At 37.8% G+C, this 24,344-nt stretch overlaps 2 protein-coding genes across 7 annotated transcripts in view; one reads left to right on the top strand and one right to left on the bottom strand.

Moving 5' to 3' along the window:
- GTDC1 (glycosyltransferase like domain containing 1) overlaps nucleotides 1-24,344 on the top strand; it is a 311,001-nt gene that overhangs the window by 262,370 nt on the left and 24,287 nt on the right. The gene's annotated exons all lie outside the window — the stretch shown is intronic.
- ARHGAP15 (Rho GTPase activating protein 15) overlaps nucleotides 14,048-24,344 on the bottom strand; it is a 344,865-nt gene continuing 334,568 nt past the window's right edge. For 5 of the 6 annotated variants that reach the window (XM_062637715.1, XM_062637716.1, XM_062637714.1 and 2 more), the window contains one exon: nucleotides 14,048-15,331. In XM_062637715.1, coding sequence (XP_062493699.1) covers nucleotides 15,148-15,331 — 184 coding nt within the window. In that variant the 3' untranslated portion in view covers nucleotides 14,048-15,147. The remainder of the gene's footprint in view (nucleotides 15,332-24,344) is intronic. The other variant, XM_062637718.1, reaches the window with a different exon arrangement.

The following is a 24,344-nucleotide window of genomic DNA, read 5'->3' as shown; positions in this document are numbered from 1 at the left end:
GGATTTGTGATATGAGGACACAGGCTGCACCTCCCAGGGCTGTGAAACAGGTTGTACTCCTCTTACACTAAACTCTACCCCTAAGCTCACTTCTGCACATCAGCAAGTCCCATTAGACTGCATTTGTAGTGCTTGCAGTCCAACCCAGTGCATACCATATGGCAAGACCAGGGAAAGTTTTGGGGGTACCTTAGTGCACAGTTTCGTATAAAGGAAAGGGATCTCAAAAGAAATGCATCTGCCTGTTCATTCATGTAAATATGAAGTTCTCCTGTGCTTGGAGAACATAACAAAACTTGCAAGGCATCCTTGATTTTTCTACACTGTACAAAGTTAGCTGTGGCTGTATCTTCACCAGATCATGTGAAACAGCAGCATCTCAGAGGAAGACATTTGGATCCCAAGCAGTTGTGTAAGAGTGTGGCTTGTCGTCTTTGGAGGCATTATTGTGGTGTGGCTGAACAACAGAGTTTTATTTCCTTAAAATATGTGACTGGTAGAAGCAAATATGCAGTATATTCAGAACAAAAGGATTTAATAATTCTTGGGCAGCTCCATTCAAAAGTGAAAAATGCTGAGAAGGTGCAGAGAGACATGGTGTGACCTAACATGTCTACAGTACTATTTTCTATTGTACCAAGTGTTGTAGTTACTTTGACTCCTGAACTGAACATTATTTAGTCATGCGGGAAATCCTACTGAAGTCTGTGAAATTATTTATGAAATTAACATCAGGCATGTGACTGCAAAGTTTGATGATTTAATGCCCCAGTCCTGAATGACATGTAAATTATTGTCAATAAGGCTTGTTTTCTGTTCCTATGAATGAAGTAAGGCCCTATATCCCTGTCACACTGGTGACAATGACAGCAGTAGTAGGGTACTAGTGGCTAACACTGTGAAAACACTGATCCACTGAATCTCTTGATTAACAAATAGTCCTGATTCTTTGAACTGACAATTGATACAGAAAGCCAAATGCTGCTCATATCTTGGTCTGAAAAAATTAGGAATGTTAAAGTAGTGCATATGGTCCTTCAGGTTCTTTAGTAACAAAGTCTAGATAAAAAAGAGCAAGTTTGGAAGTACATGATTTCTGTAGGCTTACAGATCTGAAAGTCTGCACATATCCAGTTGCACTTGGTTATCTTCACTACATTTCTGAAAATTAGCAAAAATTTTGTTGGAAAAAAATGTGGCACTTTTTATTTTCTGCTTTACTTTTTTCCCCTCACCCCCTTTTTTATTTTTTATTTTTATTTTTTTCTGGCTTGTGGAAATTCAACTTAAAATAATTGTCAGATAATACTCCCAGAGCAATCAATTTTGTTCTTACAGACATAATTATGAAAAAAACCACAACCAAACCAAAACCAACCCTGAACTTGTACATTTCAAAATAGGTCCTATACCTTGCAGGCATGCTTCGTGCCTCCTTCTGCAAATGCCCATGATCTTTAAAAGAAGCATTTAGGTCTTGAAGTTATTTAAAGATTCCTAATTTTTTTACTTGTCTTTTAGACTTTATTTAGCTATGCAAGATATCACCATATTCATTTTTTTTTTTTTTATAATAAACATGTCTAGTCAAAGAAAGTATTAATGAAGCAATTCCCCAAATAAAACAGCCCATCATATCTGAGTTGCAGCAGAGAGAAAGTGTGGTCTTTGTAGTTTAATCAAGATCACAAGACTTGTTTTGAACGTCTGTCATCTTTAATTTTACGGCACTTCATTTCAGAGTGGGACTGCCAGGGTCACATGCAATTAAAACACAGGCAAGATTTGTCTTGTGAAATCTTAACATAAAAAGTAATGTGTTACTCTATTTTAACTTTTCTACTGAACTCTGTGAACTCACTAATTACTTTTCCCCCTCTTGTCACCTTTTTGATATGACATGTATTTTATGAAGGAGATAGAAGTTTGGATTTTTTTTTCTATCATGCATATGATTGAGGATAACAAAATTAAATGGAAGAAAAAAGGAAATGTAGTTTTCAGAAATACATTTTTAGAAATATCTGAGCGTTACTGCTTCAATTACAAAGGGATCGGAGGATCAAATTCTAGAAAATAATTGTTAATCTGCTTAACTAGGGCAGGTAGAAGCGTAATAGCAGACCAGGGATTTTAGTGAGGCCAATCACACAGACTAGAGTTCATTCTCTTGAGTGGGGTGACAGGGGAAGGGTAAAGGGACTTTAATGTGGTGGGCCATGAGAAGCACTAAAACCCAGTATCTGTGTAGCTCCTTTATAGCTGCAGCCCAGTTGCATCGTTGTGATCAGTAAATTGCATGGACCCTTATTAACCTTATTGATAAGGAGCTTAGGAAAGTCCCATTCAGTCCGGAATATATTCTTCTTTTTGTTCTCCTGTCTGTCTCGGTTTGCAATCCCAGTCTCATTGTACAGAAATCCTTTATGTTGCACCTCAAAATTCTGTGCAAGTACTCTGCTCATTTAACTTGGAGCAAGGGAACTGTAGAGCAGAAAGGGTTGGAGTACACATGGGGCCATGGGCCTATTTAAATATAGCTGGGACACCTGGAGAATGTTTGAAAAATTTCTTTTAAAGAATCTTTTATATTGTTCTTCTTTGTGTGCAGCTGGGGTCTGTAGGGATCAGGGGATTATTTTTGATACCTGTCTAAAAGAGTTATGTCTACACTGATTTCCATCCCTTGCTACTAATTAACCTTATTGTATACAGGAAACTGTCTATTTAATACCTGCATTCTTTCTGTAATGCCAAGTAAAATGAAATCTAGTGTGAAATCTAGTTAGCATTTGCCTTTTTGAAGTCATTTTTGAGTTTCCAGTTCGGGTGACTGTGACCTCAAAACTGAAAGCTATAAAAATGGCCCCAATTTCAGCTCAATGGGAGTTTCTTGAAGATTCCCCATTCACCTGGACTTGCATTAAATTGCCCATCTCAGCACTTAATATTGTTTTCCCAGGAACCATCTATTTCTGGGTCATTCATAGCCCTGCAAAGCAAATATGTTCCTGCAGCTCCTCCTTAGTAAAGGAGTCTCCTCCTTTCTGCTGGAAAGATCCCACTTTGGCTGTTTCAATGTACAGAGACTTATAAAAATTTAAATAGCAATGGGAAAAACAGATACATTAAGGAAAACAAGAAACAATGTTTTAAAAATGTCACCAATAAATGCAGAGGATGGTAAGGGCTAGGTGACCAAGATAAACTGCAAAATGAAAGGAAAAAATGTGGATGATGTACCATATATTAAAGAACATTTAAAGCCTGCTGAACAGCACTGAATTTGATTGTGTCTGTTCCAACATGCAGATACAGGAGTCATTACCATACAGTGTGATCTCTGCAGAAAATAGTGACTAAAATAAATTTTCTCATGTATTTGATGAGGAAGTGTTCCCCTGGACATCGTAAGGCTGAACTGAGCCCTGTAGCCCTGCTTTCTCCACAGGTCTCTGACTGCATCCCTGGTGAAACAGGGACCAAAGGCAGGGTTTGATTTTTGCAGGAGATGGGTTCAGTTTCTGAAAGAAGATTCAGGTCAGGTGGCTGAGTCATTCTGTTGGGGACAGGCCAGTCCTTAACAACAAAACCCTTAAGAAAGGGACATAGTTAGTACTATATTTGCTTCATTCAGTACAAAATGATGATATCAAGAACAAAGCTAGTCAAATCAATACAATACAGCAATACAAAAAAAAACAAGGACAACAACAACAACAATAAATAATACCTTTTAAATACTGACTGTGCACCAATATTGAAAGCATGGATACTAAAGCGAGGTTGGAAGTGCTTGTTTGATATGTTGGTACTAAAGCTCAGTGGAAACACTGAAGGAATAGAACAATGATATCATCGGTTGTAATCTATTTGGGAAGAATGAGAAGTATTTTTTCATTCCTGCTGGAGCTTGTTAGATAGCGTGGCTTTCTGCTTGGTGGCAGAAAGTTTTACGGGATTGAAGTATGGAATGTGTGTAGGTGTTCATCCCTGTGGCTAAGTGGCCACAGTGAGTATCAGAGATTCTATTTCAGGAACCTGGAAGGTGTCTCTGGAATCTTCTGTATAACTAATCCTCAGTAAAAGGGAGAGAATTTTTTTCATTTGCTGTTTCCTTCCATTTCCTGTATTTTATACTCATTTAGGTTTTACATCATTCTCGAGAAAATAAATTTCTTGCAGTGCAGCCTTTCCAAAACTAACAGAAACAATCTGGCTTGACTATAAAGGATTTTTTTGTTATTATTGTTATTTTTAATTCTGGTTTTCCTATTAAGCTTCTCTGCAAAACAGCTAGAAATTTTCATTTTCAAAACATTAGTACAGCAAATTGTCATCTTTCTGTGCACGGCATTCTCTATGTACTCATCATCTGAATGATTCCAGATCACTCTCTGGCAGCGTGAATCACAGCATGCCCTCATGCTTGCCTCTTTTTCAATTATATCTAAGAGGAAGACTGCTGGAGACCCATTTTTTCATCTTGCACAGGACCCCAAAAGTGCCAGATTTCATTTAAATATAATATTATGACAGTATGATAAAACGGATGTTAACAGGACACTGACTAATATGATCCATAGAGAAATGATAGAACAATGCAATATTGGACAGATTGTATTACTAATGTGCATTCAATGGATACAAAATTCCCTTTATAAAGAGGGTCCAAAGATTTAATCCTTAGATCGTATAATCCTAGTTATTGTTCTAAGATATTCTACAGAAGTACTGAAATTTTTTGAATTCTTAAATGAAATACATGTATTTTATTTTATCATAGGGCCACCTATATCACTCCCAATTTACTAATGAATCTTGGCATTCAAATGACTTATCAACATGTACTACAAAGCATAAAAATAGATTAATGTGGCATACATTTCTTTGCATATAAATATGCACATTCCTATAATCTCAGTGCTGTCTAATTCAACAAAAAGTATGTCATTTCCTTCCCCTAGCAGGTTGAGTTAAAAATGAGCTAAATGTGTGAGAAAGCCATTACTGCACTAATGAAAAGCTCAATACCGTTTGAATTTTTCATCGAGGGATATTTGTTCTGTAGCACACAGCACTAATATTTACTGTCACCAGTACAGTATGCACAGTAATTAAGGTACAGCCATCAGCATGGTGGATGTTAAACAAAGATGTTTCTCTGCGAGGTTGAGCCTCTTTCACAGATATTTCACAGCCCTTCAAGAATTTTTAGGTTTGGTTGATGAAGTGATGGGGAGATAAAAAGGGTTGAAAGGGGTTTAGTGTCAGATGCAGCCTCTCTAGGTGCCTTTATCACCAGAAAGATGGTGAAATCCATCTCAGGTCCTTACTAGGCAGTGACTATGTAAGGAAAATCACTACCACTGGGACTGCTCTTACTCTAGGAAATGGACCAGGGTTGTAAAAAATCATTATCCTCATTGAGAAGATGGACAGTGATCTCACCTGCTCCATCTGTGGTGGCAGGAGGATGCTGAGGATGCTCTTTTTTTTGAGCAATGCACAGCTCAGCAAGAGACCAATGTAGCAACACAGGGAATTGGCTACCTCCCTCTTTCTTCCTCCTCTCGCTTGTTAATAACATCAAAAGGGTGTCATGTGAAATTAATAAGATATTAATTTCACAATAATGTCATGTATTTAATAATAAACTTGGGAGCAGTTGCAATTCTGGCTATAGTAACATATTCTCCTCTCCTGTCCATACAGGAGATGGGCTAGGGCTGGAGTATGACATTCAAGGGCAGGACTAGCTTTTTCATCAAGATACAGTATAACATTTTCAGGAGACTTCTTTCATAAGCACAGTCTCTTTAGAGGGCATCAGAAAATCTGGAATGTGCCAAATATCCCGAGTGATCCAGATTTTTCCTGCCAAACTGTCTATCCATTTTGACAGTGTTCTCCCATGCTCTCTTTGCTCCTACTGCTTAGTGACACAGGACACATCTGGACTCCTTTTGACACAACCTGTCCATGGATTCCTGGAGATAATTGTCAGACCCATCTGCTATTTTGTATGTGTACCTGTGTTTTGACAACTAGGCATGGTATAAGTCTAAATAAGTAAATCAGAGATGCCGTCAGATACATCTAAACCTCAGGAGCCTTTGGCATGTTTATGGTCAGATGAACTTCTGACAAATCCCACAAATTCCTCATCATTAGGTGAGCAAAGAAACTCCCAAGACTTGACTGTGTGGCGTCTGTCACCCATGCTACAGGAGTCCAAAAGGAGCAGTTTCTAATAGCAGAAAATTTGCCCACCCTCCCTCTCCACATTATGCTTGGCAAATGGCCTGAGACAGATGCACACTTGCTTCTTAATTAGGAGCTTTTTTTCCTTTCTATCCAGTAAGTTCTGGTTGCTTCCATAGGAGAGCAGTTACAGGAAAGTCAAGAAGCACAACTTGTGACCCCAGTAGCTTTGCAAAGCACACTTTTACTAAGGCAGAAAAAGGAATCCCAAACTAACATATGAGTGACAGATTCTTTCACCATTCAAACATGTTTGGGGTGAAATGTTTAAAATCTTTTATGAATGAATATCCAACAGTACAGATAAGATGAGGATTTTAAAAGGTTTTGGCCTTCACAAGGTAAAATCCATGGTCTGACTGTGCCGAAACTATTTGACATATGAAGTAATTAAGGCCTTATGTGAATAAATATGAATTTCTTCAACCTGGAAAAGCTTTTTAGATCATTTCTTGTGATGCCAGCCATTGAAGGGTGCCTCAGCAGAGCATGCAGCACTGTGCTTGCTGGGCCTGCAAAGAGGATCTCAAGCTTCACCTCTCTTTACTACTTTTTTCAAAGCAATATTTTCCTAACAAGTGTTTGCTGATGATTTTAGGGAAAAATGGTATTGCTTCTGAGTTAGAGCCTTCATCTTTCTTTGCATTTAATAAGATCTCAACCTCTTCTAGCAGCACCTATGTTCTGTAGCAAAGACCCAGTTTGTACAGGTAGGCTATCCAAAAACCAAGTATTGTTCCATAGTAACGCAGGTATATAGTGGCAGAAAGTGGAAGAGTAAATTTATTTTAGTCTCTTTCTGCCTTAATACATGTCCCTGACCCCCCTTCCCCTGTATTTGCCTAGCTTCCTTAAAGCCATTTGGGATTTTATTTGAGAAACCAGTTTATTGAGGATTTACACTGCAGGAACAGTATTTCCAAAAAGGTTCATATATACAAGCTGTGTATGAGGAAAAATTATATAATAGCAAAAAGAGAGTGAAAAATAAGATCAAACTGTCTGAGGGTCTGGATATAAGCTCAGGTGGAAGGTATTTAGAGGAGCAGAGAAGCAACTCTCTCCTTTGTCTGTTGCTGGGACTTCTACTTGACAGAACAAAGCTGACTTTAATTGGGGGAAAAAAAACCCAACAGTTTTCTGTGGCAGTTTCTGCTCTGTTTCTTCAATAAAGTGGAAAAAAAGGTCTCTGTCCTCCCTCATTCATTCTTATACCCTGTCCAGCAATCACAGAGAATGAGTAACTTGTAAATCTTAGAAATTTTTCGTCAGTGCTTGTGCTGAGTCTGCTTAAGCCACTTAAAAGGCCCAATATTATTTCTCTCTTAGCTGGAGCTAATGTGCTCCATGATGGACTCTTGAGAACTGGTGAGTCTTTGTCCCTGTGCCAGGGATGTTTTGATGGTAGAAGAGCACCCTGAACCCAGTAAATGCACCAGGTCTTAGTTCATAGCCTTGTGTTTCAGGGAGGATGTCATATTGTCCAGTCAAAAAAATGTTTTGATTTCCGAGCCCATTCCACCCCCCTAACCTCTCTTGTTTTGGGAAATGAGAAAAATATATAAAAACACGTTATTAATAAAACATCTATTATACCCATGGGACAGAGGTCCTTCCTTGTTGTTCAGATGGCATGTTTATTGTTGACATCTCTCTTTTCTCTGAGTATGCACAGAACCCTGAAATCCTTTTACATTTTTAATAAGATTATTTCTTTTTTCAATCTAGTGCAAGAAAACCGCATCTGCAATATGCATAATACTCTCAAAAACTGTAGCACCAGAGGGAAAGTATTGCCAATGTTTTTGGCTATCTACACTTCAAAGAGACATGATGTGAAAAAGAATAGTACTACCATTTTCAAGAAGGTGCTTGTATTTTGCTTCTTAGGGCATGTTTGTTTAAGGTAGCTGCCTTATCTTTCAGTTCTCACATTTGAGGTGAAGCATGTCATAAGCACAAAAGGAAAGTCGGTTTGCTTTCCAACCAGCAGCACTTGGGAAACGTGGAATAACCAACATTATTGTTTTGTTTGAACTCAGGAGTCTTATGGAGAAGGGTAATCATCAGTTCTACGTTCCTGCAGTGCTGCATGGCCTGAAACTGTGCAGAATCTGTGAGATTACATTTGGCTTACAGCTAAATGTGGATCCCAAACTAAAAAACAGTTATTTTATAGCATCACCTAGGTGCTTCATGATCAGCCAATGATGATTCAGTCTTAGACTGCAGCTGTCTTGAGGAAGCTGATTCACTGTGTAGGACCCTAGCCCATCTCGTAGTAGATTCCAGGTCCATGTGCCTGAGCCAACACAGGATTCACTTGAATTTTGCAACATCAAAAAAACCAAGGCAAAAGCAGTCTTTCGCATGAGTGTCCTGTCGGTAAGTCAATCACAAAGACTGCAAGGAGCTCAGAAACTAAGGTGAAAGTGGTTCGGACAAGTACTAGAACCTTCAATCTGATCCCCACAGAACTTATTTTCTTCCCAGGCTGAATACTTGCTTACACAATACAAAATCTGTCATAATGTGGAACTTTCTGGCTATTGCAGTGTCAAAAAACTTTGATTTGAATTGGATTTTGGACTTAGAAGACAGGCTTTCACCACCCCAACAGCTAAGAAATTGCTGTTAACCATTGGCTCTACAGAACAGTGTCCAGTGGAAGGAGAGCTATAGTGCACGCATGTAGATGGCTTTGCTTTGCTAAGCATACACACTAGGTATGCTAGAGGTGGATACAGAACATATGGCATGTGTGTTGTCTTTGTTGTTATTATACATACAAACACATTTTGATTAATCCCATGGGGAGTCTGAAACATCCCTCAGTAGCTCTTGCTCTCAGTGCTTTGAGTCATAGCACAGGAACAGACCTGAGCAGTCTTTCCACCCTGCCTTCTCTCCTCTTGCTTTGAGTTGCAGCACAGGAGCAGTCTCTTCCCACCCTGCTTTCCATCCTCTTGCTGCTGCCAGGATTGTGTGGCTAAAGCTGCTGATGCAAATCTGGATAGCTGCGTGGTGAGATAGCCACAAGGGAGAAACTAGCAGCACTGATATATTCTCTGTATGGACCAGAAGTAACATTTAATTCCCTTCTAAATCTAGTCTGTGGGGAGCACTAGGGACAGTTCTTCAGTGCAGAGGAGCAATCTGTTACAAATATGCTACTCTATTCTTTTAAGAAAAAAGAGATTAATAATGAAAATATTAAGGATCCTTTCACCTTGAATACTTAGGATTTTGTTTAAAAAGGCAGACAATACACAGAGCATCCAGTGAAAGACAGAGCAAGTTATAAGAGGTGTGGCAGATCTTCCATATGAGGGAGAGTTAAATTGATTAAGAGACAGATAAGAGGTGATATGTTAGTAGTATATAGGAGAGTGAATTGCCAGAAGAGGTCAGTCAGACAATCCTATTTAGCCTTTCCCATAAATCAAGAGCAAGTGGGGTGCTATACAATAATACTAAAAGCTAATGAATTTAAAAGTGATACAAGTAAAATATTTTCTTACATGGTACATAATTAACCTGGGAAATCCATCAGATACCATTAAGACAAAGAGCCTGGCAGGATTAAAAACAGATAAAAAGTGACAGAAACTACATGAAGATAGAAATGTATACTGGGTGTTCAGCCATGTACTTAAAATTGTTTGCTCCCTGGGGCTACAAAGAAACATCTACTGTGGGAAAGCTAGATGTGAAGATTGTATTTCTTGCACCTTTGGCACTGCAGTGGGTAGGCTGGAGGCTGAGCAATGGACCAATTGAACTGCTTTTAATATGGTTGCTTTCATTTTCCAGAGCAGAGGGCACACCTCCATGTACCCAAAATTGCAACCAGAAAACATTCTGAAAGGTTCTTTGAATGCTTCTGAGCTTTGAGACAATATAGAAATTACTGGTGGCTAGATAGTCACTCCTTTTGTCTCCCAGACATGCAGCCAAGAAATGTATAGATAGGAGATGAGCATAAGAATTGTATTTTGACACAGGTGGAGGAGAATCTAGTGAAATTTATTAGTGCCTTTTGTTAACTGAAATGTGTTCTAAAGTGGTAGTGTTTTAGGGGTAATTAACTGGCATGTATTCTGAATGTGCAGTGTTTTATAGTTCTTAAACTTGTTAAAAATGCTGTCAGCTTCTACTGAAGGTGTAATATATCACCCCAGGTTTTACAGTGTGTGGCTTTTGGAGGTGCGTGGACAGCCTGCTTTTCTGTGTGATGGTGGGTTGCCTTTGTTTCTGAACTATCTCTGAGGGTTTACAAGCAAACTTCAGAAAGCCTGCAAACTTCACCATGGTGAAGAGTCTGGAAGCTAAAGTTTTACTGTTTCCCATTTACTCTGAGGTTACCCTGCTCTGGAGTTGCAGAGATGTGCAGTGCAGACTGCCTGTAACAACCCATATACTGGATTATATGGGTGAATTCAGAGGAAGCAAGGGTGAAGAATATAAAGTTTCTAGGAAAAAAACCCAAACAAAACAACAAAAAATGAAGCTGACTAAAATTAGCACTAAAATGCAGCACTCTTTTTTGACATGGCTGGCTCTGTGCCTCAGTTTCTCACACCACCGATGCGAGAGCACCAGTTCTCATGTCTTGAGTTTTGAGTGCAGGTATTTTTGACTTCAGTATATGATTTGGGTGAAAAACTAAAGTGAGGGCTCATGTTTTATATTCAGTGTACAACCAGATCTTTGTAACAAGGATCTCTGAGATAAAAATAGGCATTAATTCCCATAGTATTTCAGGTATGTTTGGAAGTATGCAATTGCTGAGTGTAAAAATAGTGTGCAATATGTAATGATAGAGTATATTCGTTTGCTGTGATAACACAGGGTGAATTGACACAAGAATGAGATTTCTGCTTTAGTATCATCCTGCAAGCATTCACTCGGTGAAACCTACTAGTCACAAGGGCTGTAGCACGTGAGCAGTGAAGGCTTTAGGTATGCACAGCCTCAGCAGGCAGCTTACTGGAGGCCACTTACTGGAGATTTTAGTAATTTGTTACCCTTGGTCCATAGGCAAGGGTTGTTTTTTTTTTTGTTTTGTTTTGTTTTTTTTAAATCTGAAGTGGATGCTAAGGAAGGTTCCATGTTCTCCAAAACAAGAGTTGCCCTGGGTCCCATTTATGCATCCTACAAAAATCAAAACTCGCGATTGAGACTTGCATCTGTGATTATGCTCAGCTTGCTTATGTTCCATCTTTCCTTTCTGAAACAGGAATGCAGTGTGGGGGAACCTGCTGTGCCATGATAATGTGTGCATTCCCCGAGGCTTGTCTTTCAGCCTTTTCTGAGAATTAGCCGTGTAAAATCTTTACACTGCCTGATTACAGCAGTGATTGTGGTCCCAACTTACTTTCCAGCTCTCTTCCAAACTCTACCCATGGTAGTACTATGTAGTAATTGATTAGCTGAACTTCTTGAGTGCCTTGGGCTGAATGGCAGTCTTTGACGCTGTTGCAACATGGGGTGCTTGCAAAAACAGTCTGAATATTACCTACACTGTAGCTGTCCTAGCATAGAATTAAAGAACTATTTAAATGCATGTTGTTCTTAATATATATATATATATATATGTGTAAAGAAAAAGAGGGATGCAAATTTGCTCAAGGCTGTTCATGTGTCCTATTTTAGCTATAGCCCAGGAAGTCAGTCTGTCTTTCTCATTGTTTACTCAGAAATTCTATTTTGCAGTTGAATTTCTTGAGTTAAAGCCTGACAATTCTTGCAAAAGTTTAAGATTCAATAAATTGATGTTTAAAAAAAAGTTATTTTAATGAGAAATATTTCTGGCTGGAAATGCCCTTTTCAGTTCTGTTACAGGTCTCTTTCCTATCTCTCTCATTTATAGTAATCCCAGTTACTAGGACAGCTATCTTATCACATGAGTTTAAGTAGAAGATACTCTGCATAGGGATAAGATGCAGATAAACAGACTGATTTTCAGACATATTTGTCTCTGATCATTTATTATGAATAGTGATAACTCCTTGCTTAAAGTATCTATAGTCTTTCTCAAAAGGAAGCTAGCTCCTGAGAAAAAGATCTGCAAGTCTAATTTTCACATGCTAAAATTTTAGCAAAGTTTGAGCAAAACTTTTACAAAGTCATAGCAAAAACTCTTATAAGTAACCATTGGAAGATCAATGTAGTGGTGATATAGGCCCAGAGAATTGCTCAGGCTGGATGGAAGCCATTTCTATGACCCTTCTGGGACTTCGAAATGTATGTGTCCAGCAACAGCACAGAGTCTGTTGGAGCCCTGGGCTCTGAGCTTGGTTAGTAAATTGCAAACTACCTAAGCAGGAGGAAAAAAGAAACTCCCCTGCAGTTAAGGCTTGCAAATATTTTTTACTTTTTTTTTCTTCCACTCTTACTGTCTTCCGTCCATCTGCTTTCTACCCTGAGGGGCTGATGGCAGGAGCTGTGGGGCTGGCTCTTTGAGTAATGGTTGAGTCAGTAATTTTTCCCACTGAATTAACGTAGATACCAAAGGAGACAGGGAGAAGACTGTTCTCCTGGGGAAGGGAGCAGCTTGGCAGCAAAGCATGGATATTCCTTTGTGTTGGCGGGATGAGAAAAAGTAGGTATCTCCTATACAACCTGGACATATACACTCCTCTGATGAGAGACACTTAAGTCCTTCCAAATCTGGCTATCCACGTATCAGGCTTCTATCTTTAACAAAGCATTTAGTAAAGAAGTCAGCATATTTGTACAGCATTTACATAAGGAACCTTCAAAACCAAAGAAAGGCTTATGTGTCCAAACATTTGTTTCATTCCAACACCCCCCAACCCGCCAAATCAATTGATTTTAAGAAAGATACAAGTTCGTTTCATAAGCCTTGTTTTCCTTACAAAAACATGAGGAGTCTCCATGCTCCAAAGAAAGCTCAAAAGGAGATTAACTAATTAATTAAGAATCTTTTCTTCTGAGTGCAACAGGATCCAAGAAACAAGTGAACTTTTCATTTCCAGTAATAGCAGAAATTACTTCAATAGCATGACTGTGACCACCCATGGGACCATAATGTGAGAATGGTCTTTATTAAGGAATAGACTGGGCTTCTGAATATCGTTCTTCCAGTCACTTCCACAGGCTATAAACAGCGCCTCGTTTGTTGCTATTAAAAGAGACTAAAGACAGCTATGCTGAAAAGCATTACTGTTTAAGTAGTCATGGCTTGACATTAATACAAAAAATATTTTTTTTTAAATAAAGTGAATTTGGGTTCTTCAGAACATTATAGTTTTGTTCAGAAATTACTATGTTGGATATTTGTGATATGGGGAGATTTTTTTTTTGGCATTGTGTTTTTAGTTTTAATTAATGGTCACTGCCCTTCTGTTTAGTTTGACTTTTTCAGACATGTATGAAGTCAGAAAACATCTTGGGGCCAACTATAATGTTTTCTCGGTGTTATTTTTTCCCTATGTTAACACCTGATGAAAGAGTCTGGTCTTAGTTAACAATCAGGCCTCATTATATGTTTGTTCTCATAAATGACTGCTCTGAGGAGCAACCTTTCACGAATAAGATGGGAGTTTGCAAAACGATGCTAAGCAAAAACGGAAGTAATCCATGATCTGCCGAGGTGATATTGAAGACATATCTCTCATGCACAGCAGACCTATGCATTAATCCTATGTTTTGGGGTCTTTAATTGCTTTAAATATTTGCTTCTAGATCTGTGTTTCACACGTCTTATTTACATGGTTTATTTTTCATTTTCTGAACAAATCGATAACCAGACAGACTCTTTACCACACTGGATTAGTTTTATTTATTCTCTTTGAACTTGATTAAAAAGCTGTCAAACATAAGTCTACATTTTATCAGCAGAATACTCTTACAAAACAGGGTAGGAGATGCATATAGCTGGAAACATACATTTCAAAATGAAACAATATTTGATATATTCTAGACAGTTACCCTTTTGTTTATCCATGACAACTGAAACTAACCATCAAATGCATAAATTGATTCAAGTCTAGCCAAGTAATCCTAAGGGCATACGAAAAGAGTTTTTTTTTAAAGTTCTTTCTAGATGAATTTAATGTAGTTCACCAATAAAGCATCCTCAGGAGCACAATACAAATGCTACAGAACATGAGATAGCTCGGGAAAGCGGGCAGATGCACAGTGTGATGAAGAATCAAAATGGATGTTACATTAAAATGAGCAGTCATGCAACATCTTCATTTCATGTACTGCATTTAAGTAAAAATGCCAAAGTTCCAATTCCATTTTTAATTATTTTTTTTAGGCACTTTTATGCAAATAGTGACATTCTATCTTGTGGCTGTTGTTTTGTTGTTGTTTAGAAATATTAAATGTAATTCCTTTTTTAACTCTTGAGGTAGGCAACTTTATTTATCATGTCTTTAGCTTTCAATATATATCAAATAGGAAGGTAAATTATGCTCAGATTAGGTACAAATGATCTGGTATTATTGTTTTAATTCATTGCTCTTAATATACATATTTTAATCCATTTCCCACAGATCTCCTCAATTATTATTTGTCTTTCTGTGCCATTGCATATGTTGGTAAACAGCATTTTCTATGGTCTTTGGCCATATGCTGTATGCTCAGCTTGCAAAAAAAAAAAAAAGACTCTTGGAGTGCTAGCATAATGAAACTCTCAAAGGGTTAATGCAGAATACATATAGGCAAATGTTGACAATATTTTTTATTCAAATGTTTGAAAATTAAACACAAAATCATCATTAAGTTTTCACAAAATGAGGCATCTGTTACTTGAAAGAAAAAGAAATATTTCAGAAATATGTTTACAGAAATGTAAAAATATTAGACATCAAGACAGATGTGAATGCTTTCAATAACAGGCCCTGTCTGTCAGTCTTCCTCAGAGCCGAAGATCTTGCTGTACTCGCTCAACATAAGTTCAACTATCTGATTTTGGTACAGCATGTGGACTGCCATGTTCCCTGTCTCCTTTTCAGGTCTAAGCAGTGTTGGTCCAAACACAATTCCTAAGCTTTGTGTTGACATAAGATTCACGGGTTCCTTGGCTGCTATCCTGTTGATGAAAGGAAAGAATTGGTTAAAAAAAGGGGGATTTCAAAGGAGTCACTGTTGCAGTATAGAGAGGCTCTTTTTTATTGATTCTTCTAACATGGATGGTTTTTTAGTTATCAAAGTGAAAGAAAAAAGGAGGAAAGAAACAACTTCTGTCAACCTGACTGACAAGGAAATGCGAGTCAGCAACATGTGTGCACGGTGGAGGTCTAGAGGCCCGTTTCCAGTACTCTCATATCAGGGCATGATTTGCTGATTTCTGGTAAGTGAGCATTAGTTAGTGCGTGTACTATAAGGCAATAATTTCTGATCTTATGCATTTAGATACTGAAAATAGGGATTGTTTTTTATGCTAAGGGAATTGAGCACTTTTGGTGTCAACAGCTTTAGTGGCTCCGGGGAGAAGCTTCTTTGCTTCTCTTGACAAGGTCTCCAGCACTGAAAGAATTAGGAAATCAAAATAAGTCCCTTAATATATAGCTCATATGAAACACATTCCTTCTGCTAATTTAAATCCAATAAATTTAGTATGGTATGAAATGGATTGTGAAATTTATATAGCTAAAAACTTTTGCATGCTTTATCCTGGCACAGAGTTTCTTGAAAGACACTGAAACCACATACCTTAATGAGATAACTTAGAAAAAAATGGTAAGGATTATAACCTTTGATATCTTTATTACACACAAAATTACAAGAGGAGGACTATTATTATTAAAAGTTGATCTTATGTCTCTATTAAGACAATATTCTTGTGGGAATGGAATTAAGGATGGAGAATTCTGGTCTAAGAACAATATAGGTTTAATAGGTGGAGTTTAGGTAGGCAGTTTCACATAAATCTCTGCAGTGGTGAGTATGAACGAAGTAGAAATCCATTTCCTTCAATCCCAGAATATCTAATATATCCTAGGTTGGAAAGATTAGTAAATGAAGATACATATTCTATAAATAAATTTCACAGCTCTACCAAGGAATAAATGTAACTTTAATATGTAAATGCTTGAATTTATGGATGCTTCCTTAACCTGCTAGTTTTAACTTAAATATTCCAAGTGGACTGTTGATTTCTCTCCCCCACAATTGTCACTCATTTATCTTTTTTAAATCCAGACAGCAATTTAAAAATCATTATAGCTGTCTGTTTCCCCATACCTGTTGCTGAATTTACAGCAGGCCACACTGTAAGTGAAGGAACTTAATGAAACATAATTGTTTCAGTCACTTAAGAAAAAGTTTCTTTCATGTTATTGCAGGGGTTACATATAAAAGAGCATGGTCTTGTAGATTTCTACCAATCTTGTATACTACATTCCTCAAACATCAACATTTTGTTTTCTTCCCCCATTTATAAATAGGAAACATTACTTAGTTCTGCCTCATGTTTGTAACTATGGTGTCCATTGCAAAAAAAAGCCACTCTCCATATGGCACTTATAAGCTTGACTCAACTTTCTTCAAATATAATGTCTTCATTATAAATGGAAAAACAAAAAACCTAAAAACCCGAAGCTTTCCTCTGGGTAATATTAGCATATCATCTCTCAGGAGTTTGGAAAGTCTCAAAAGTTAGTAGTTTTGTTGGCAAATGACTGCGTGTGCTTCTGATGGACAACACACTTTTCACACATCATTATAAAAAATTTTTTGTTACTTTTTTTTACAGGGGTGTCTAGGTTGTTTTACTTAATGCCATTTATGCAGAAGCATATACATCAAGCTTGGGGCCTCCTTGTAAGAGAGGCTTTACTTCTGTTGAGCTTGTTACGAGTATTTGCAAATGACATCAGCTCAGGTAGAGATGCTAGTTCACCAGGGGAAAAGAAAATATTTATCTTGCGAAACTTTAGAGATCATCAGTTTAACATCAGTTATGGTTTTCCAATGAGGTGGTGTTGGTAATGGATAGCATTGATGAAGCTAGAGGAGAAACACCATGCAGGGAGAAGGTGGCAGTGGACCATGGATGAAGATATGGTCCATGGTGAAGAACAGTGGCAGCAGAGCTCAATTTACTGAAGGAAGATTGACTTCTTTTATCTATAAAATTTGAAGCAAGATGCTGAGATCCTATGTTTGGTATATGGACACAGAAAAATGGAAGATGAATGGCCAACTCCGTGCTTGTTTGCCGTCTTTCTGCATCAGGATTCCCCCTGTTTTTCCTGGAGATGCCATTGTGCACGCCAAGTCCTGTTTGAGTCCAACCATTGTCATCATGTGGTCTGCTGTTGCTCGCCTCTCAGGAGGTGAATGTATGACATAAAGGAAGGGAAGGTGTCCATGGTGTGTGTTGGTGATGGGGGGGAACCAGCTATCTGTTGTGGTTCATTGTTTTAGAACGTGGCACTAAATACACCATGTATATTTGGGGCCTCTAAGGTGGACACTAGAATAATAATTCTTGTATTCAGAACAACACTTGAAAATATTTTTATCATCTATTCATGCAGTTGGACTCGTTTTGATCACTATAATAACAAAAAAATATAAGCCAAACAAACTTGGAAACATGGAAAATCTGAGTAGTTAAAAAATCTGTGGTAAAATACAGTTACTGGAGGGAAAGAAAGAATGAAGTCAATCATCCTCAATAAAATAGTTTTAAGTTTAGGACCTTATGTCTTTTTAAATTACAAATATTTACCAGTGAAATTCTATATCTATTTTTTTTCATCTGTCCACAAAAGCAAAAGTCAAAGCAAACCAAAACCAGATCTGTCCAGTTAAAGCTATTATTGTAGCTACTAGGTGAAATTGAGTTGTTGAAATAGAAAATCCCTGTAAAATGGGCAAGTATTCTTTTTTTTTGGCAAGAAAAAGAACAGGAAGAGTGATGCACCATTTACAACATAAAAAGTGAAAGAAAATGCCAGAGCTACTTTTGTTCAAGGCCAAATGAAAGGAGCAATGGTTGATCAATTTAAGATTATTTTAGAAACAATCTATAATCCAGTGCCACAGATGTTGGAACCATATCAAGAAATTGTTGGGCATTATGCTGTGCAAGACTATTTTTGTCCCCAAATAAGCATGCTTCAAGAATGACATCAGTCCTTTATATCACAAGTCAGGAGATAAGCAGAAAGTACAGTTCTTATTAATAATAGTAATGAAATTAATGATGTATTAAAACAGAAGTGTATGATAGGAAGGCTCTGTGTCAGTGGCAGATACCTAAACAAAAATACTTGGAATTTATGCTTTGGCTGTTGCCAAGGCAACTGTAAGTTGGAAAGCGTGTGACTGAGAGAAGGGCAAGTCTACAACTAAGAGGGTCATTGTATGGTGAGTTTGCCTTTCTAGTTCCATTAAACCTACTCTTTTCAAACTCTCTAAATAAAATCATTATTAATTTTGACATTTGAAAGCACACTGGATCACTGGATTATTACTTCAAAGACACTAGGTGTTATAAAATGGTCTTCATTCATTTTTACCCTGTAATAATTGCTGAGGAGGGGAAAGCATTTCAACATTGACTGATTCCTCAACATTTTAATATTCTTAGTGCACATAAAAAAATAAAGAAGTCAGTATACTTAAGGATGAAAGCCCTCATGGAAAGTGCACCATTTTATAGTGAGCTGGAGAGTTTGTGTGTACAGCTGTCTACTATCTGTATTGAGAACTGCTCAGTCTTGCTTACTTAGCCTTTCCCAGCCTATGAGGATTTAAGTTTGCTCAATGTCAGGGACATTCTTTTTCTTTGAAGAACTGGTTCTAGCCATGCCTAGTACTCTTTTACTGTTTTAAATTATACCTAAGGGTAACTTTTCACTAATACAACCCTGCTACTCTTCCATGAACTGGTAACATAGACTATGACTAAAGGGCAACACATTACAAAATGAGGGCATCAAAAGAGTAAGACCAAGTCACTTGCTAAAATATTATGGGCCAGAATGGCAGGTGTAGAAATCACCTCTGAATTAAGTAGAAGGCAGAGGGATAAAAGCAGGTTTTGATCTTATCAGAATCCTGTTTACTAGCATTATGAACAATATTTGATTTAACTAGGGAAGCAGAAACCAATATCTAAACGGAGTCCAAGAAAGAGTGAAGATGCATGGGAATAGAGAAAACTGCCCAGAAAGGAGAGAAAATGATGCATTTATGACATCTGTTTTCTTTGTATAACAATAACCTCACAGAATTAGGAAGCAACTCCTCTTTAAGTGGATTATTCCATGACAACCCATTTGGGTAGGTTTTGTACTTTTGCTGAACTGTGCTAGCAACCACTGTCACAGTCAGAGGTGCTCATTACCATGGACAAGGAGGCTGATTCGATGTGTAAGTTCCTACGAACCACCTTAATGGATCAAAGTCTGCACATCCCATTGATTCACTTTACCAGTAATTTTCCTTAAATTAGCTAATATCTGTTTCCTATATATACACAGGCATATGCAAATGTAATGTTCTAGCTTAAGGACTTGGTCATGAGAATATATATCTCAGCTGCCTTCAACTCACCTCAGATCTAATGCTGTTAACAGGCCTTTTCACTGCTCTGTTATGGGCCAGTTTTTATGCAGCAGTTGTCTGAATTTTGTTATTGCAGAGCTACCAGTCAATTTGAACATTTTAAAATTTGACTCATCATGAACAGGTTCTAGCTCAACATTTTATGTTCCTCTCCTTCATAAATGCTGGCTCACAGGAGGTAAAAAATAACAGGTATTACGTACTTTGCTTCAGTGACAAGACATTTGGGAAGAAATCATCCAACCTTGAAATAAAATCTATATTGAAAGCAATTCTACATCCATGCCAGTCAGATACATCGTGGGATCAGCAGAGGTGTCCCAGGGGAAAACTTGATGTGATAGACAGGGTTGATTACTTGGACCTCCTGTCAGTTCTTGACAATAGCAGAGACATTCAGTACAACTTTGTTTTCTTTATTTGGAAGTAAAGTTAATATACTTACCTTAACTGTGCCAAATGTACTGGAAAATAACCTGATAATAAAATGTACCTTCCTGAGAAGTGATAATGTCTGTGTGCGTATAAGCACATTTTGGCAGGGCTTTTGCAGACAGCTTTTTCAGTGTTAAGAAGGAAACACAAGTACAGAATGATGCACAGATAAACTATCAGATTTCTTCTCAATATATTTCCTTTCCATTTAAGGCCTGTTACACATACTTTCCTGAAATACAGCACATTACTGCAATGTCATTTTCTGCTCTAAATTTATTTCAGTTTAGCTATAGTAGTTGTTCTCCAGGAAGAACTTAAGCAGTTTTTTTTTTGGTACTAAAAAGACAATTCAACTGCAGCTTTGAGAGTCCTCTTAAAACACAAAAAACAGTAATTGTTCTTCTATAACAGGTCAAGGTCCTGAAGATATCCATATCCAGCTGGATATAACAGCTTAGGACAGACATCAAAATATACCAGCTATGGAGGAAGAGGGTAGGTCCTGTATGCTACTTAACCTCATCTTGAGATACTTATGGAAATAATCAGAGGTGAGCCCCTGATACCATAAGCTCTATTTGTGTAAACTGTTCAATTCATTGCACTGCAATGTAGATAAATTCAAAATGTAGTAATAAATTTGGATTCTTGATATTTTATGAATGCAAACTAAACCTCATTATTATTTATGTACTGGCTTAATGGATAATTTGCTCAGTTGCATTACAGTGGTATTCACCAGCTGATAAAGGTAAGCAAATGCATACATTATCAGTTGAATCTGCAGCTTGTTTTTTATGAAATGTGTATACTATGTTATGATGGGGGGGGGCTTTGTACATGTGTAGCTAATGACCTGAGGTTTATGCTTATAGAGAAGGTTCAAAACACCACGATGCTTTCTATTTCAAAATGTGGGTGTGATTTCTTCTGCAACAAATATACGCAGTTCAGGAATCACAGTGGACTAATACAGTTTAAAACTACTTTCTCTTGCCCATGTAAAATGTGAAGGTATTTTTAATTCCTTATTGCTGCATAGGTTGAATTCGAAACAATAGCTATCCAAGACTGGTAATAGAGAAACCAGATCATGGCATACGATACCTTACAAGAGGGGTTAGGAATAGTTCAGACATACTTAAGAGCTTGCTTTTGCTGAAAATAGCCTTCATGGCTCCTGGCCTACAGAAACTCCATAGGCTTCCTGTGCTCTGCAGCTGTGGGTTCATATTACAGTTCTTTGGGAAAAATCCTTTCTCTTCAGTTGCTCTTGGGACATAAGAATGAGCTCTTGATGCTGTCTTCTTCTGCAGACTGGCCTTTAAATCTGACTATTGGATGGCTATATATAGTACCTGGACAGCTGACAGGAACCTGGAGGATGGGCTTCCTCAGGGGATCCCCTGCATATCTCACACCATGAGCCCTTCCCTGGATGAACTGCCTTGGAGTCTAGCCCTAAACGAAAATAATAACTAAACTAACTCTGAACATCAGTTCACAGTTGCCTGAATAGACTCCGAAAAGCTGAAGAAAAGCATTTATTCTGGCTTAGCCTTAGCTTAAAGTAAAATCTTTTAGCTATTGGGTGAACTTTGCTGTCTGAATGATAACTTTTCTGAAGAGTGTGAGTGCTCTTGCCTTTACATACACCATATATACAGCCTGTCTTGTAGAGAAAGTCTTAATTTGTCAGGTGACTAAAGCTAAGATGCAAAAGCACATTTAGGTGTCTAAAGGGACTCAGGCCTCTACAGGGCCTTTGTTCAGCAATGTGCTTTGATGAAGTTCTGCTTGTTGTTCTGCACAGTGTGCTCCTGCCTCTGCCCTCATCTGTGGCTATATGAAGAGAGCAGGGTAATGGGGTACCTGCATCTTGGTCTTGGGATCATTGCTTTTTTCTGGCCATCTCCTGTGTCAGAGAAGCTCCAAAGGCAGAGAGTGCACACCAGTGTCCCAAACTGGCATGGACAGCAAGGGCAGGAGCTCATCTCCATGATGTGGTGGCTCCACTAAAGCACCTGGTGTGGACAGAGGCTCAGGTTCTGCACCCCAAACCATATTGTGTCAAAGAAATGGATTCAAAATCTTTCCACAAAAAACTTCCCTGTTTCTGCAAAAGTTCCAGGCTCCCTTTGAAAAACATCCAACTGGGTGACCTGCTAAGTTCTTCCATTTACTGATGGCCAGCACTCTGTCCTTGCAGTTTGGCTTGTTTTTTTATTTTTTTGTGTGTCAATGCAAATGTAAGACTGCAAGGAACAGGAGATCTGGCTAGTCCATGTTATCACAGTGGAGTTGCTATTGAGCCTGAAGTGCACCTGTTCGGAGATGGCCACGAGGTAGGAGTCAACTGAAGGCCAAGGACTTCCTTATGGAGCATCTCAGACTCTTCTGGCTACAGCTCCATGCACAAGGTGTTCATTTCTGCCTTCTCTAACAGCTCTGTATCAGCATATATATCTCAAACAGCAAATGCCTCTTCAAAAGCCATACTGCCACTGCAAGCACGAGCCTCCCCTTGGGGAGAGGATGGGAGAGAACAAAACCACCCATGGCAGATGTTAGGCAGATGCTAATGCGCTTCTTAGAGGTATTTGGGTAGTAGAGTGATAAAAGTGGTATGAGACTACATAGAGTAATATATGTTCAGACAGAGATATAACACATAGAGGCCTTCACTGTATTTTTGGCTGGTATTTTGGCTGGTGGTGTAGCTTTTTGCTTTGATTTTTTTTTTTTTTCTTGTTTTGAAGTTCTATTTCTGTTTGGCTTTTTTTTTTTTTGGTGTGTGTGTTTTGTTTTGTTTTGGCTTTGTTTGGTTGTGGTTTTTTTTTTTGGTATTTCTTGTGTTCGTTTTTTTTAATATTTTATTTATTTATTTATTTATTTTTCTGTAGAATAGCTAGCTTATTGTAAACACCAACCTGTTAGAAGCCCTGGATCTGTATGCTTTTGTGGCTTGTGTGGCTCAGAAGGCAACAGATATTTTTAAGTAAATAAAGCTTTAACTTTTTTAATTGCTTAAATACTTTTATTTAAGAATGCCTGAAGCTAAATTTGCTCGTAACATTAAAAATAAAAAGCAGTTAGATAACAATCTCCTTAAATCAAGAATTGTAAATATAGAACTTTTATCATCAGCACAGCACATCCAAAAATGTCTTTGTAAAATAAATCAAATTATATGAGTTAATTGATTCCAGGCAACATCGGCAACTGCAGGTGGAAACTGAATAACAGGATGTTTATTAATGAGAGACTATTAATCAAAATTGACAGTATCAATTTCTGTTTCTTCTATGTGAATTCTACCTGCAGAATCCATGGATATACTTGCTGATTTTTTAAATAAAAATTTAAAAGTAACGAAAATACTAACATTTGGGATTTTAGCTTTAGATGTAGGGCTATTTGTTTAAACAGCAAAAGGATATCCTAAATCCAATTTGACAAGCAATGCCAAAGATGCCAGTGGTAATTAATTAGCACTTAATTTAGACCACAGAACAACAGGATATGGAATTGGTGCTCAGTGCCATTTCCCCTTAGGCTTCATCTCATGAGGGTCAGGAGTATGGCTGTTGCATTGAAGGTCAGTAAATAAATTGGAGGAACACATTGACACTGGACTTTTCATGATAGATATCCTTCACCCTTATTACTGCCTCTGGCTATCGCTGATGGGAAAAGGGCTGCAATTGTTCTGTGAAGAATGCTGTACACAGGCTTGATTTGAGCAAGGTAGTGTTTGAACTCATGCATCGTACAGTACTGGTGCTGGATGCTTTCTACAGGCAGGGAGCTGTCTCAACTTTGCATCTGGGCTGGAAATAAACATAACTGTAGCATAGAAAGCTTGAGGAACTCTGACAGGCGAGAAAATTCACTTAAAAGCAGTCCTTAAGTTTGCTAGATTTATGAGCTTAGTTTTAGATTAAGCATAATTAAAATCAATGGAAGATTTTAAAGTGAGGTTAGAAACTAGGTCAGCGAGGGAAAAAACACATTTTCTTATTATCCTCTTGCCTTTGTCTTACTAATATTTGGTATTTCTCCATAGAGCTAAAGGCTCTTAATAA

This window comes from Pezoporus occidentalis, unplaced genomic scaffold (assembly GCF_034315485.1).
Source record: "Pezoporus occidentalis ecotype Australia unplaced genomic scaffold, CSIRO_AGI_Poc_V1 ctg54, whole genome shotgun sequence".
In the NCBI taxonomy this organism is placed as follows: Eukaryota; Metazoa; Chordata; class Aves; order Psittaciformes; family Psittacidae; genus Pezoporus; species Pezoporus occidentalis.
The sequence above is the reverse complement of the archived record's forward strand: the minus strand, read 5'-3'. Positions and strand labels throughout refer to the sequence as shown.